The sequence below is a fragment of the Haliaeetus leucocephalus genome, unplaced genomic scaffold (assembly GCF_000737465.1).
Source record: "Haliaeetus leucocephalus isolate CR32 unplaced genomic scaffold, Haliaeetus_leucocephalus-4.0 Scaffold13, whole genome shotgun sequence".
In the NCBI taxonomy this organism is placed as follows: Eukaryota; Metazoa; Chordata; class Aves; order Accipitriformes; family Accipitridae; genus Haliaeetus; species Haliaeetus leucocephalus.
In genome coordinates, this window is record NW_010972449.1 from 326,405 (window position 1) to 343,631 (window position 17,227).

Here is a 17,227-nt window from a genome sequence, read left to right on the forward strand (position 1 = left end):
ACACAGAAATGGGGTGGAGGGGGTGTCTGTCTGTCTTGAAAGACCAAAATGGTGATTTAATCTATTTGCGTTTCATTAATGTCTGCCTCTAGTATAATCTTTTTAATGTTAATGTTCATATATTGTATGATTTTTTTTTCTAAACCTCTCTGATGTAAATTAATATCTCTACATAAACGTTGATTTAAGGTGTCCTTGGCTGAGGATACAGGACAGGGAGAGGATGTATTCATCTTGATAGCCCTGTGCTTCTCTACTGGTTGGGGTAAGGAGAAGCTGTCAGTTAATACCGTAATTAGGATCTTAGCATTTCCAACATAATAAAGTCTGAGGACAGCTTACAAGGTTGCTGTATATGTGTAAGTGCTAAATATTGTCCTTAACCTCGTCTTGGAAGCTGGTGTTGGCACCAATGGATGCAGAAGTACTGAGTCCGTGATAGACATTTTGTACTAATGCTGGTGCTATGGAGTGAACAAGAGGAAATGATGCAGTAACTTTTAGGTCTTTTGGACTAATTGTGTCTGAAGTCATGTTAAAAGGCATTTTAAAATACATAGAGACTGAGAAGAAGTTGAGTGGGGTAGATTTTTTTTTTTTTTGAAATGCAGAATAAATATAGCATTCCAATGGTGACATCTTGTCAAAAGAAAAGACATTCAAAACAGTTTTTGTGAAATGCAAAAAATGACAGTGGTGAGAACAAGTATATATTGCCTTACAGATTTGCTGACAATTCATTGGGCATTTGTTGGGAATGAGAAGAATTTTAGGTATAAAACACTACTTATCAAACCTGTTTTCCCATTGCAGTATGAATCTCTTGCTTTATGCTGAAAGATATCCTAGTGGAAATGAACTACTTGTTAAATAATTTGTCTGTCTCTTACTGTTCTGTCTTGAAAAAGATTGTCATTTGTAGTGAAATTATTTCTCATGCTTAAAGGTAGGAACTTTATGCGCTTTCTACCAAGGTTCTGGTAGTTTTTCGTAGCTTGATTGATTTAAATCTTGCATAAATGAAAAATATCAATAATTTTGCAGAATTACCCCCACTGACCTAATTTTTATTCCTTTCTGAGGTCATGGGTAAGAGCCACCACTTTTATTGCTGAAAATGAATTTTAGAGATAGAGGTTAAATGCTAGAAGTAGTGACCTTTCTTATTTTTAACTAAAACAGAGGTGGTGCAATTACTTTAGACATTAAATCCTTTTTAGTAATTGTTGTTAGAAAGAAGCTGCATAGTGACAATTTGAATGTGCTAATGCTTTAGTGTAATAAATAAGAAAAAAAAGTGCTGCAGAGCATAGATATTGGTGACTACTTGTGAAATCAAGATGTATTTTGCTTCTCATGTGATACTTCCTGCAAAATACTAGGGTAATCTTCATGTGTCTGTAGAATTAATTTTAGGGGAAACAGTCGCTGCCAGGATTATGTTCAAAGCTAATTCAAAGAGGTGCACGACCAGTGTAGTGCTGATGATGGTGGATTGAGTAGTCACGTACAGTTGGGTCAGGAGATACAGCTGTATAGAAAGCTGTGATCAGAAGGTAAGGAGCAGAAAGATTGATACAGGGGATGATTTTTTTATGTAAGACAGCTTAAGATGGTAGCTCAGAGCAATTACATCTAGAGTTATTAAACTGGGATTATCTCCCTATTTGCTACCCTCTTTAAACAACCTAGATATGTTTTGTAGAAATTTAAATGTATTGTATCTGGATTTTTATGCCAGCAAAGTAATATCCGGAATAAATGTACTGTTTTGAGCTTAAAGGCAAAGGCCCCTTACAGGCTATACGGGTATCAAACAAGGAGGAAAGAATAAAAGAAAATAAATGAAAATGTTAGTAGTGTCAATCATTGATCTGTTGGTTATGTTTGATAATTGCTTTTTATCAGGCTAAAGATTATATAATTTAGTAAATTTCCAACAGGTTATGTTTCCAGTTGTTTTATATTCTAGTGGGGGGGGTGTGTGTAAGCAAAACCCAGCCTTTTAGTAATTTTCAGTTGGAAGCCTCATTTGCTGTCAGATTATGTTTAAATGTTACAAGCTAGTGAAATTCTTTGGCCAAGAGAGATCAAGCTGAGCAGGGCTGCCAACTTGATGTGATATTTCAGATGGGGATTTTTCATTGTTAATTTGCAGTTTAAACTCGAGCGCTGTGATTTTTATTTAGCAATGTAGGAGTGTGTATGTGGTTTGCAGTAGTTAAGAGTTGCTTTTTACATCCATAGCGTGACAACTCAATTAAGTATGGCTTTTCTGCTTCTGTTGTAAGTAGGTGAGAATTTGTGTATGGTTGTAGGCGTTCTGAAGTGAAAGATTTATCATATATGTAAAATCAGCTTATTTTTGCTTACATGAAGGACAGCCACAGTTCTGGCGGGCAGTCTTTTGGGTATATAGCTGTATGTGTACTTACTTTTTGACACTAGAATTGTTGACAGAAAGGGAGAATTATCATGTCCATTACAGTATCTAAATGTCAGTTAAACCAGCCTGACAACAGATTTCTTCTCCCCCCGCCCTCCTTGTATTTGATAATGATCCCACAGATTCCCTGTCATAGTCAGTCAGCATCCTGAATTTGCTTGTTAAATTTCTGGGGTGTCTAGTGGAGTCGGTTTGATGTACGTGAGAGGAGGCTGTGGCCTAAGGCAAGCACAAAAGGACGAAACACTTCACTGCTGTGCAAGTGTTATCTGAAGCTAATGCATGGTGACGTGGGCTGCATGGTCAGCCAGAACAGAGTTTCGGCTTAGGGCATATGAAGATTGCTGGGATCACAGTGTCAGCTCTGATTTCAATTAAGTCTTTGCAAAGAGCTCTGTGCGTAGGTCCTTCTGCTTGACAGCTAAGGTCTTTCTTTTAGGATGCATAAATAGATGGTTATTATTTACTGAAATATTAGGAAGAAATCAAGTAGACTGAACTATAATCTTCTTACAGCTGTGTTTTTAAACAGGATTACATTTTTTAATAAAATAAAATTTTTTTTTTTTTTTTTTTTAAATAGCATTTTGTCTTCTCATGTACAGTGAACCCCTGGGCCAGATGCACAGAAACATTTTGAGTCTAGGAAGAAGCCGCACAGTTGTGTGTGCGTAGCCCTGTCCTTGAGTGAATTTGAATAGCTGCTGGATGCCAGCTTGTGAATGTGCAGTACTACTCTGTGGATTGAGAGCAAATTTCTGCCAGCATGGGGATTTCTGCGCTTCATATTGCATCCTTCAGACATTCCTCAAACACCTGTGCTGCTCTTGCTCATGTTTGGTTCCATTTGATGGGTTTTATATTTCAGCATGGTGCTGTGGTGTGTGTTCAAGGCTGTCTTGTAGGCTTGTCCACTTTTCATTGCCCTTTGACCCTGGACTTTCTTAAGTATGTAGAATTATAGGGGGAATATCCTTCAAGGAAGATAAAGTTTTAATATTATTCCTCATACAGTAGCTATTGCTTAACTGTTCAGAGCTTGTCTGTCTGAGTTTCTGCTGGCGTGCCCGTGTTGGTGGCCCACCAGCCTCTGTAGTGGAGATGTGTTATTTCTAGAATAGGGACCTACAGGGTCTGGGAATTGAATTAAACCATCCCAATCAAGAAATGTTTTGAAAGCAAGCAATTAATGTGGATCTACAACCTTGGTTTCTCTAAACGGGAATGGGTAACAAGTAAAATGCCAGTACGAAGAAAAGAAAGTCAAGACAGGTAGTGCGTGACACTCCTTGTTTCCTTTGGCTTATGCTTCAGAAACAAATCCATGTGTGTGGCAAAGTTGTCCGTCCTTTGAGTTGCCTTGGCTCTTAAACTAACCCTTGCTTTTTACACAAAGCTGAAGGCTGGCAGGTGGAGGGTAACATGCCACAGCCTGCCCTCTTTTCCCCAATTATGTTCTTGCATATGACACTTTCTGTGTCTTGTTTCCAATGTCCAGAAAAAGACAACATCGACCAGGGTGATGTCGGTCTGCAGCTGCTTTGCCCTTTAAGCTACTGAATTAAAAATAGGAGCAGAAACACAGTGTATAGGTGACCCTTTGTTAACGGAGGTGTTCAGATTATTCCAAAGCACCTGACGCACGTGTGCACCTGCTGTAGAACTGATGCGAATGGTAACATTGCAAAGAAATACAGCTTGCTGTGAGAGACTCTGCTTTCTCTTTAATTGGGAGGGTTACTGTTCATTGCGTATTTTATTATTAGTAGCAGATCTCATAAGCAGGTGAGTTAAACACGTTAAGACAAGAAGCTACAGCATCTTCCAAAGACTAGTAAAGCTGCAGTTGCAGAATACCTCTCTTTTAAAAAAGACGTCAAGAAACTATTTTTATTTTCTGTTTGTTCAGCTATTCAGTAGCCATTTGAGTTTTGGAGAGATTGGAACGGCAAGCACTTCTTTTCATATCTATTTCTCCTCTTTCTGCATGCTCCTTTCCCCCAAATGGGTGGGGGCATAGGAACAAAAAGGTATTTACTGAATTACTGTGGAGAACTAAGTAGCGAAAGACTTTGAGGAAAAGGTTAAGACTCCCCATTAGATTGAGTGGGGAAGCGGAAGCCACAGATAAGGCCAGGGAAAATTATCTCAGATTGTGAAAGATGAGATCTGTTCTGTTGTGTGAACTCATGTAAATGTTGGAGGGGCTATTTGAACGGAAGGGCTTGCGTTTTTTCCGTTTCATAGGCAATTCAAGTAAGTTTGGAAAGAGGAGGAACACTTTACATACCATTGTAAGTAGGTGAGTTATTCATCATTGAACTAGTAGACTTGGCTAAAATTGCCACAAGACCTCAGAAAGGTCGGCCAGTTTTGAGGCTTTTTTTCCTATCTGAGCTGTCAAAGGAAATATTCGGAAGCCGAGGAGGAGTGACTTGGTTTCCTAGCAGGCTGGGGAGCATCGCAGTAGTAGAGTGGGTTAGACGACGCAAGAATAATTCTCCTTGCAAAAGTGCTGCCTCTGCCTTTGGGTAGATTTTTGGTGTCTTGGTGACTGTGATGGCAGGATATGGGTATAGGTTGATTCCTGCATCATGTGAACAGTCTAATTCATATGGAGTTTATTGCTTGGCAGGTCAGCAGGTCTGAGTAGGCAGGAATGCCCATTCATTCCCCAGTTGCTGTGTGTCTTTCGACTTAATTAAATCCACTTTCAGAAAAGCTAAACTGTTTGGGAAAAAGATTAAACAAGACAGTTTGACTAATTGAAAATGAGAGAAATCCTGGATGCTCCTCATTCTAAAAGATGTAAATTGACTGTGAACATTGGGTGTGCTTTAAACTCTATTATGCTTTTCTCTAAGCTAAATTATTCTTTCCTTCTCTGTGTATATCTACAGATAAAGTAGATTAATTTATCATAATCTTAACTACTGTTTTAATAAGGCAACAGCAAATTTTGTTATTGTTTATTCCTGGAGTCCTTGGAGAGCAAAACTTTAGAAATATGTGTAGGTAATAATTTTTAAGGGCAATCTGCAACCCTGATTTTTCAGCAATTAAGTACTTGCAATTGCCGTGCTTCTGGCATGGCCCATGTGCAATAAATGTAATTGGTTAGTCAAAAAGTAGCTGGAATAAAAGGAAAAGGAGAGAGTCACGTAGGCATTGCTGGGATGGTTAGCCACTGCCTGAAATTTAAGGGGATAGTTCAGAAGCAACCAAGATGTTTTCAGCCATGGTGAAAAGCTAAATTACAGAAGTGCTGTTACATTTGTTGCTGAGGAGGTCCCGCTGTGCAGGTAACAGTCCAATAAAATTAAAGAGTAAAATTAAATAGGTAATTTGTAATCTTTTAGGTAGTTCTTATGTAAAGAAACATTCAACAATACTAAATTAAAATACAAATTTATGTGTGTCTTTTTCTGTTTGTGATTTGTACAGCAGTTGCTTATTCTTAAATATGCCTTCTTAGATGAGCTCTTACGTAGAGAAACATTCAACAATACTAAATTAAAATACAAATTTATGTGTCTTTTTTGTGTTTGTGATTTGTACAACAGTTGCTTATTCTTCAATATGCTTTCTTAGATGAGTTCTTATTCTTCTCCTGCTTACAAGCCCTTTCATTTTGTTTCTGCAATGAAGATGTAACAATTTATGACATCACATTAATAACCATGGCAACAGACTGTAAAGTGAACAACATATTACATTTGCATTGCAGAATCAGTGGTGAGGGAGATGGCTCCTGTTGAAACCTGGATATGTGAAATAACTCCAACGGTGAATACAGGAGACGCCTGTGAAGGGGAATTTTTTTGTAGATGTGTTTTCTCAAATTTGAGAAAACTGATCTATAAAAGGAGTTCCAAATACAATAGAGTCAGAAATTGCATCACTATTTTGGTCGAATAGAAAGGCATAATTTCTTCCCAGGCCATTCCTCTCAGTGCCTGCTTATCATCAGGGGAATTGTTCTCAGTTCTGTTTGCAGTAGCTCTTGTGAAAGAGATCTCTATGGAACAGGACTGGCTTTAAATTAATAACTGCTATATATATTCAGCCTTAATGATTATGAGAAAAGGTGCATATATGGTGGTCTCAGGTAATCTCTAAAATCTTGATGCTTAGTTTGTTATTGTGCACAATTCCAAGGATTCAGCTATTTCCAGAATGGCTCTTCAGTAATTTGGTTTTTTCCATCCCCAATGTTGTCATCTTTTTTTTTTCCTTATTTATTTTATAAATAAGAATATGCTGATTAAGAAATTGTTTTTCTGTCCCCATCTGAAAGAGCATCTGTAGTATTCCCTGCTTGAAAAGGTGGATTGGAATAGATGGGGATAGGGAGGGAGAGGGGTTGTATTCCAGTAGTGAGGTTTTGGTACTTGTGGTTTGGGGCAGTACTGTGTTTGTCCCTCTTGCTTTGGCTGGCCAGCCTTACAAACAGCCCTGTGTTGTGTTTGTCTGATCGCCACCTTGATGTTTCTGTGAAGGGGGAGGAAGACCCTGAGCACATCTACATTGATTAATTTTATAGTTGAAGTTTCCTGTGTTGAAAGGTGCTGCCAACATAGCAATTGTAATAATAGGTGGCGTTAGTGAAGCTCAGCTTTATAAAAAAGCTACCTCAGTGTAGCACAGTCCCTAATCATTGCAGCAGCCTGGTTCAGTGTGACCTTAAAGACTCAGACATTTGAAACTTTCTAGGAAGGACCAAATGTGTGAAACAGTGTTAACTAAAAATGAAAGAAGCCTGAAAATATGTAAGTATCTGTTCAACCAATGGAAGTAATGGATGTATGGATTTTCAAAGATCTTATTTAGCCTTTCCCAAGGGATGATTATACAGATTTGATACTAGACACGTTGACTTTTTTCAAGGAAGTTATTCTGCTTTTAAAGCTGTTTCATACGGAGGGTTTTATTTTAAAAGTAACAATTAAACTGTTTCTACTCAAAATCTGCCCTCTTCTGATATGTTTATTATTGAATGTGGTCATTTTTTCAGAAGTTTTATTTTTAGCATGTGTGATCTCGTATCCTTTCCTTAATCTGAAAAACAGATCCTATGTGAAGAGTCCAGGAACTGGTTACATGCAGCTCCCTCTGCCGGCTTTCTGTCAGAAGATGACAAAAATATATTTAAAAACCTGTTTGACGTTCTGCTGCCTAAATATCAGACCACCTCGTTGGTAGAACTCGGTACACGTGGTGTTGCACAAAAGCTGTTATTTCACTTTTACTTCAGTTTAAATAGTGGCAAACTACAGTAAACATTTGCTCACAGAAGAGCACAAAGTATTTTGGCATGCTTCTTGCAGAGCACTAAAACCTAGTAACTTACAAACAAAATGACAAAAATATGGTTGTCTTGTCTCTGAAGTCATTTCCAGCCTTTTATTCTGTGCCTGTGGTTTTGAAAGTCTGCTGTTCTCTCTAAAAAGACGTTTACATGAGGGAAACAGTTTGCACTGTTACATTTTTAAAAAGAGGCTTCATTTCAACCACTTCTGCTGTTCTGAATACCTAAACTTAAGACGCATTTTCAATTTTTTTTTTAAAATAAAACTGAGATTCTGGAAACTTACCTTTTCTTTTGAAAATACTGTACTTCATTTACAAGCATCAAGTCTGACCATAAACATTTTTGCAATGATGTTAGGTTATTGCTGAAGCCTGACCCTCTGCTTCTAAAGGATGTATAAACATTATAAACTGAAATTTATTGCTTAACTTTGCTACTCAAAAAATCTGCCAGAAATATTAAATTTGGTTTTGCCTATTGCTAAGTATTGCTTTCTGTTTGTATACTTGGTGATTGATGGGTGGGGGTTGGGTTTTTTTGAAATTGCTTCAACTTTTGCTTCAGCAAGTTTTTAAGTAAACAAATGCTAAGTCAATTTTGTAATTCACTCCTGTGTAAAATATTATAATGAATTCCAGTAGGGAGGTAGGAAAACAAATAGTAAAATAAGCTTTAAAACATTATTTTCAAATGATATCTAAAGCAAATGTGTTTGCTCAACTCTTTTTTTCTAGTTTTCAAAAAGTAATATGAAGAGGACGTATCTAATATGTTCCACATATAATGGAATTAGTGTTGTAGTTCACAATTACAACCTTTAGCTGTTATGTGTTTGTGTTACATGATGTATGTTTAAAATGGTAGGCTGCTATAAAAATATTTCCTGTATTGCTTAGTTCAATCAAAATCTTTTTTTTTTTTTCACAATATAGCATTTCAAGTAAGTTAAGGAAAAGAAAATTTTCTAATGAAAACTGTTATTTCTATAACCATTAGGTCTGAGGGGACGGGGGGGAAAGAAGAAAATAGTAGTCTGGGGGCTGTAAGTAATGACACAGTACCAAAAGGAAGTGTGAACTGAGAAAAAATAAGTGCAATTCTTAATTTTTACGCAGAAGAGTAAACTCAAATTCTAGCTAATGGAAAACCAAATATTTACTTGGTTAAATAAGCATACAACTGAGATGGAAATATTGCAGTTTTTTGTTCCGCGAAGTACAGCCCAGCTGGGTGGAAGGAAGATAGCAGTGATCGTGGAGAGATTGGGCAACATTTCACCCTTTAATTTTTCTATAAATGTACCTTTGGATAGGTTGGAGGTCTTGTCTTTCTTACATTTGTAATCTTAACACATCAATTAAAAACTGTGGCAGCCTTACAAGCACGTTAAAGCAGCAAATAATAATGCAAAAAGCTGGCTTTCTTAAAGATGATTATATTTTTTTCCCGTCTGTAAATGTGCTCGTTGTGTAACGCGAATGCATTAGCCTCCACGAAATGTAAGAAATGAAAGGCAGCAAGAAGCGGTTCCATTGTTATCACTCCAGGCATGTCTAATGAATCGTGTTTCCATGTTCTCTTGGTCACGCTGCAGAGTGCCCTTAGCCAGGGCTAAGCCTCCTGTAAAATGCTCTTTAGGATGATTGTAGCCAGCGCAGCAATGCCGGCTGCGGGGGGGCAGGGAGGGAATGCTGCTGGGCGCCCTGCTTTCCCCGGCAGCTGCAGGGATTACTCACCGGGGCTTGGCGCAGGAGCGACGGCCAACCGGTCGAGTGGCGAGTGGAAGGCTTTTCAGGGACTTGGCTCGTCAGAATCACCGTTTAAAATGGAATCGTCTGTCTCGAGCTGTGCAGTTGTTTTTGAGGCAAACCTGCGTTCAGGAAGAGCAAAGAAAGCATCTCGGTACTGCTTTCCAAAACGATCTATCTGTATTTCAAGAATGACGTCTTGCATACTTTATAAATGAGAAAAGACTTTTCGTTCCCTTTGCTTTCCAAGTATGGATTAATATGAACTGTATTTTTCCTAAAAACAAGCCTTATGTTCCTCTGGTGATGGCTGAACTTGCTCTAATTTCTCTTGAGAGAGACTCGCTGCCCTCGTGCATTCTGTTACCTCCAACAGAGCTCCTCAAATGTAGGGGATGGGGAAATAACGGTCAACATGCTATTGATGGAAAAACAACATTTATGTTTAGAGAAGAAAAATAAAAGTCCACGTTCTCTTTGCCTTATCAGTGCAGAGAGGAAGATCTTGCTGATGCAGATATAATTCAGTAGTTTTGTTCTCTCTGAACCTAGACAGATCAAAAGGCAGAAGAGGGGGGTTTGCAGCTGATGTGTGGAATGAGGGTTGCGCTGGCTGCAAGTCCTAGGCGGTAACCGAAAATGGGAGGAAATGAAGAAAACTTGGAGATTTAGAAGGGGAAAGAAGAGAGCAGATCAAGTGTGGAGAGTAGAGATTGTAGTAATCCTTTAAAAAAAAAAAAAAAATTTCCTTCCTATTTTTTGGGTTACCTTTATGTTCTTCTGAGCAACTATTTCTTAATGTCCTTATACCAAAGAGTTGAGGAGGGAAACGAGATGTAACGGAAAGTGAAAAGTTCAGAAATGTGGGAGGAAATGCTAGAAACTCCCAGGAGTAAACTTAAGAAAGTACTTCTTTCGTAGTGGCATCCTTAGCCCTGAATGCTTTAGAGGCAGATGGTGAGAATATCTCCAAACTTTTAGCTCATTTTCAGTATGGTCCGGTTAATGTTTTTCATCTATAGGAAATACCTCTGCAAAGAAATAGAAAGTAGCTTGAAAATAAAACTGCCTAACAAACACGTGGTGGGACAAATGAAAGAGTGTAAATCAGGGATTTGGGGGGAGTTTTCTGGGACGTGAGAGCAGGTTTCATGCTGCAACTTCCCACATTACTTTAGGAAGCAGTGTAAACCGCATAAAAATTGTGCCATATTTATGTTCATTTTACTCTTTCTTGGGACAGAGCTGGTGACTGTAAAAAGCATTCAAAGCAAAAACCACACAGCAAACAACTGTTTTGTTTGGAACCTCTTACATCTCTGAAGCAAGCTGCTCAGTGCTCTGGCATAGCTAATTTTGCATTCCTACATAGAAAGCAGACTTGAGCTATAATCACACAGAAATGTTTATGCTGATTTCATAGATAATAATTTTGGTTTTGGAGAAGTTAGATATTACCCCTGGATTTTTGGAATATTTTGAAGTGGACTTCTAAAGAACCAGAAGCGATTACATATTTTGTGTGACCAGTTTGTTCCTCGTGCCCTTTGAAATGTTGCATAGTTAACCATGACACTGAGAACAGTTCACTGTAAAGATCTGCGTTGTGGGGTGTTGCAATGGAAAGGCAAAAGAGACCCTGCAGGAGTAGAGAAATGTGAGAGTATGGGACAGGAAGAGGGAGAGAATGTGACATTTAATACATGCTTTATAAAAAATAATTTTGTACCTCCCAGGAGTGAGGAAGCGATAAAAGTAATACTTTAAGTAGTGCTAACATAAACTAAGTGCAGATAGTTACCTACCATCTGTTTTTCAATAAATAGCTATTATGCTAATTTCTGTTTCAATGTGCAACAATTAAAGTGTGGTAGTATTCCTGTGATATTCAACAGCTGTTGCCTTTGAAGGTTTTATTTATCTTTCTGAAGTGCAACAATTTTAGTTTCATAGTCAACTCTGCTTGAAAGTGTTACTTTTTAGACAAAAAGTTGTGGTCCATTGAAATGCAAACTTGGGGCCTGTCTGAACAGCAATCTTCAGCGGTAGTCTTCATTAATATTCTGATTTCCCTGGAAGTGTGGTGCAGAACTCGTGCTGCTAAGGATACCTTGGTAGGACATCGATTGTAGATGCTTCTGTGCATGTAAAGCGCATATTCTCAGTGCTTCACATAAGCTCTGTTTGTAAATAGGTTAACACAAATGGATCATTCTGGTGAGCATTTCTTCGGTATTGGTTCTTTTTTGGCTGATGAGTTGACTTGGGAGACAGAAGGCCAAGATGAATTCTCAGTACTCTAAGAGTAAGCAGTACAATTTCCCTACAATCATAACCAGTGCAAGGAAATTAGATCTCTAAGTGGGTTGAGTCTGATTTAGTAATAAGTCAATTTAATCACTAATGACTTCAAACACAGATTTTTACAAGGTGATCAATGGTAGTATAACAATGATCGATCAATAGCATTGCGTTTAATTGGATTTTTATGGGTATAATATAGTTTTCCAGAATTAATGTACCATTGCATTGCTTTGTTACTCTTTTAACTCAATTTTTTAGAAGAAATGATGCTTCAAAATGCTAGTTGGTCTTTGAAATATTGTTTTAAGGGCACATTAATAAAAATTAAAATGAAAAATGAAATGCTTGCTTTTAGTAATTGAATTTCTGATTTGTTCAAGTTATTTGGCAGTGTGTTTTTAAAAACTGTGTCTACACAGGGAAAAAGCCCCACATTCTTCATATTTCATAGTAACGAGGAGACAAAATATCAAAGAGTAAGAAGGAACATATACTGCTCTGAATATGAATCCTGAGTAGCTGAGTAACTCCCCTTCCTCAGCAGTTTGACATAGTAATCTTCCCTCGAAGTAATCTCCTTGTCCCATGTGTGCTGCTTTAATCTATCAGTATTTCTGCAGTGTGCAGCAAGAAATTGATTTTCAGTAATTTTAATGGCTGAATAACTGGTCCTGTCCCAGAGTGTTTTTTCATATTTGCAGTGGCCAATGTGGTAACTGAAGTCAGTGTTCTGGATAATAGGTTTCATTAGTTTTGATGCCTGAGGTAAAAAAGCAGTAGGTGGGAATAAAGACTGTTTTTGATGTCTAGACATTCATTTCAGCTGTTGCTGCAATATGATACATTAAAAGGAAATATGTAACATAGCTCTGAGGAAATATGTATTCTTTGAAACTAATTCTACTTTTAAACTGCGTAAGGCAGTGTGACCTGAATTATTAAAATGTGGGTGGCTGAATTTCTTAAAGGTATAACTATCTCTGCAATGCCGACACAGTCTCAACTTGCTTTCTTTCCTTCCCTCCTATATTTCTTTTAAGTCAGTTTGGTCACTGAGGCAGAACAGAGATCTTATTATCTTTCCAGTATCTCTGCTGGGAGACCTGAAATTATTGAAGTATTTGCTTTGATATTTTGCTGTGACTTCTCTCCTTGAAATTTTTATAATGGTTCTTTTTTTGAGAACATGGCTGGCTTCATAAAAATCACTGGACGCTTTGAAGACCTTAATGTCTCTGACTTGAAAATAAAAAAAGACCCCAAGCCAAGTAAGCTGCTCATTAATGTATGTTTAAATTATAAATTTCCAGTGTAAGTCTAAATTATTGTAGTTGCCTTTAATTCTTTTAACATCTGATCTGCAAGGATAAACTTAAAAATCATCACAAATGTTTTATTCATTTTTTGAACCTATGAAAACAAAATTATAACAAACATTTAAAAACTTTATATGTGAAGGCTATCAATTAATTCCCATTCTGTATGGAGACCAGCAGTGAGATTTAGCACCTCAGTCATAATCCATTATGGTAAGCGTCAAATACACCTTTTTTCTTTTTGGATTTTCTGCTAATAATATCTTGGCAATGAGAAACAAAGAAGTATTTTCTCTGTGGAAGACTTGTTTGCATTTGAAAAACACTGCATTGTATTATTTTTCAGGTGTTATAACCAAAAGGTTTTTTACCTTATTCCTGTACACACTTGTACATTGGATAATGGTAGTAGGCAGGTACTCAGCTGCAACAGTAACTTTTATTTTTACTACCCAGTGCCCTGTCAGCTTACACAGAATTATTTTTTGCCTTTGTATCTGTTAAAACATTGCTCTGGTGCTTTATTAACTTTCCATGAAAATTTTAATGACGATTTATATTTTCACCTTTTTAACTCTTACAGAATGAAACAATTCTGCCTCTTCAGACAAATGAATAGAATATTCTTGTATAAAACTGGCTATCTCAAGTCTTCCCCCCCACTTTTGAAAGAGGCTGAAAATTCCACACTTCTCTTTGGATCCATATGCTTTTTTAGTGCTCTCTCTCTCGACTGGATTTAAAGAGCGTATACTGAGAATGATATAGTAACGGCAGTTAGACTGGCTATCTCAACTGAGCAGTTTATAGAATTACAGTTAATGGCAGAGATGATGTGACCTTATCTTCTTGATTTTTTTCTGAGAATCCAGATTTTTAGAGACAGAGTATTACTAGACTTACTTGTTTATTTTGAGAGGTGATTTCATTTCAGAAAACCCAACAAAACACACATAGTAGTTGCTTATTTTGGTGAGAAATGTAGTGGTAAAGTTATCCCTCTGTTGCAGGACAAACAGCAAGAAGGGGATGAACTGTCTGTTTTACAAGAAAGTAAATGCTGCTACCAGTTGTCATCCTTGACTACTTGGAGTGTAGACATACTCAGATAGGGTAGTTAGCATATACGGATAAATATATGTATCTATATACACACACAGCGAGATAGATATTTATCTATGTAAATCTATAACAGTAGGGAATCAGTAGATCTGACAGATCACACAGGTGAGAAGGAGCTTAGACTCGTGGAGGTCATCCACTCTGACATCCTACTCAAAATGGGATTGCCGCAAACAACGGATCAGATTAGTGATGGCTTTGTCTACCCAGGTCCTGGCAAGTGGAGACCCACAGTTTTTTGTCCCATGTGTTCTGCTGCCTCTCCAAAACTCTTGCCTTTCCCCTTTTCCCTGTCCCACTCAACTGCTCCTCCTCAGCTGGTCTGATCTCGTTGGCAGACATGACCCTAGGGACCGTGAGGTTAATGTTGCTTTTCCCTGCTTTTTCTAGGCTTTGGGACACATTCCCTTGCATAGCTGTTCCTTCTCCTGAGTGCAGGATAACCGTGAATACAGCTGTTGGTGTTGTGTAGAGAGGGAGAGTGCTGCCAGTTTCCATTCCCTCATTTTCAGTCCTTTCTGCTGGGATACATAGGCCTTTCATGTCACACCAGTCCTGGGGAGAGGGGTCTCAGTTTCTGGAAATGTAGTAGGATGGTATAGCCCAAAGAGGAGCTGTGCTGGTCACAGGTAAGCAGGGCAAAAGAATACAGGTAATGTCCAGTACTGAAAGAATTTGATGTTAAAATTATTCCAACTTAACAGAATATGACTTTATAAACAGTGTAAAGCAGTACGATCTGATCTTATTTCTTTTGGAGTCAGTGGCAAAATTTTACTTGCAGAAAATAATTTTAGGAGATTATATAAGCTGTTCTTTAATTGGGTCCCATTACTTTGTCATGCATACTTGGGAGTAGAGAGTGAGCTATGATTGAGAACATCAGAACTGGCTGCGAGAAGTCTCCTGTAGAATCATGGAATAGATTCTTGTCTCCCATTTTGCATGAAGTTCTTAATGCAGGGACAATACTGGCTTCTGGCACGGATGCCCTTATAGGATTAGGGTGAAACTCAAGAAGAGCTCAATGCTGTGTAATAGTGAATTTCTTTTGACTTTTACAGATGCTGTCAATTTCATGACACTGGCTAAAAATTTGAATTTTTATTTAAATGTGGAGTTTTTGTAGAGGTGAACTGAGGTGTGATCTCTCTCATACTGTAATACATAACTGTTTACATATTTGAGAATTGTGTAGTTTATAGCATCAATAGTTCTGCAAATGCATGGAGATTCTGAAGTTTCTTAAGAATACTGTTTTAAACATGAAATCTGAGGCCACTATCTAGTGAACAGCTATGGCACATTACTCAGTGTCAGTAAGGTTTGTAAGCATTAAAGGGGCCTTTAATGCTTTTACAGGGAAAGATATTTGGCTAATGCTTGTGCCCAAAAGCACAAGTCTGCCTTTTCATTCTTCTGAGGAAGTAACCGCTCTTCGATAAGGTGATTCAGGTACTAAAGCCCTGGCTTTTTCATTCTGCAAAAGGAGAGAGACTCTGTTACCAGTATTAGCATATCACAACATTACACATACAAAAAATGTGCCTCTTCTTGTTTGAGGTTATATGACTTACGGTTACTCGGAGAAGCAGGAGAATAACGAACAATGGTGGGTTTTGAGGCTTTGAAGCTGTAGTTGAAGACTGCTGGCAATATTAGTATTTTTCATGCAGCAGAAGCTCCTTAGAGGCTTTACTTTAAACATGATTATAGTGTAAACTATACTTAGATAATAATCTCTGCATGACAGACATGCTGTTGGAAGGTTTCATCCTTTAAATTGGCCAAGGAGGTGTGTTAAGAATTCAGTTCTTAACATGCTGTAGAATTTTATGTTTGCATTTCTAAAGATCTGCAGAGTATTCCTGTGAAATTGAAATGACATAACTCAGACAATTAACAAATTCTTACTCCTTGACAAAGTTATTTAATAATCTGTTTTTACTCTGCAGCTGAGATTGCATCTTCTGGCTGAATAAGATTTAGAATCTGGTACAGGCATACCAAAAATGCTTTTACTCTTGGTAGTTTTAGCATCCAAAAACAATGGAGTAAGGACAGCAGATATTTTTGAGGCTTGTATATCCTTTAGGTACTCATTCAGGTGACTAGTTCATGCTGCACTCCACTGTGAGAGGTTAATGGGTTATTTATTTTTTTAAACTCTCTAAATTTTCTGCAGTTTGATACCATCTTTATGGTCTTTATTTTGGCATAAAAACCTGCTGTGTATTTCATATATTTGCTGTGTATTGCTTAAACTGCAATAGTTTAAGTCAGTACAATGGAGGAATTTTACTTGAGTGTGACAGTGAGAGGTTCAGGGTAGTTGTTTAATGTTAAGTTATGTAAATTGATTTTACACCTTTAATGGTTCACTTTTTCTTGATTGTCTGCATCTGCGGTTAAGTTTTAAAGGATCTCTCAGCAGTCCTGGCAAAGAATAATCATGAATTCTTCACCCACCTGCTTTAATATTAGAATGCTACGAACAAACGTGTGTGCTTTTATGCTTTAGTGTTTTCTTTTTTTTTAAATTCAAAGTTGGTGCCTTCAGCAAGTAAAGATTAAAGCTACTTTGGCAATATAGGTAATAGCTGAAACAGTTTCATGAAACATGCTACTGTTGAAAATTAAAGCTGTTGGAGTTATGTTTTGTATAAATGTTTGTATTTCCCTATTCTGAGCATGTTGACATTTTATGTTTTTGTAGTGGTGGAAGAAGGATTGTGGGAGAATGGACTTTCCTATGAGTGTAGGACCCTACTCTTCAAAGCAATTCATAATCTTCTGGAGAGGTAAGAACAACTCTGTTGCACTCAAATATTTCATTTTGATATTTAAAATAATGCGGGATATCTACAGACCATTTATATTATTATTGATCTTAAATCACTTTTTTTTTTTAGAGGTAGAACTTTAGTGCAAGAGATGCAGGATAGAGCTGGATCTCTTAAGTCATTGACTCTGGTAATGT

At 37.5% G+C, this 17,227-nt stretch overlaps 1 protein-coding gene across 1 annotated transcript in view; it reads left to right on the forward strand.

The window, feature by feature from the left end:
- Nucleotides 1-17,227, forward strand: part of MED13L (mediator complex subunit 13-like) — a 203,120-nt gene that overhangs the window by 77,905 nt on the left and 107,988 nt on the right. Inside the window, exon 3 of the mRNA XM_010574210.1 lies at nucleotides 16,964-17,048. Coding sequence (XP_010572512.1) covers nucleotides 16,964-17,048 — 85 coding nt within the window. The remainder of the gene's footprint in view (nucleotides 1-16,963; nucleotides 17,049-17,227) is intronic.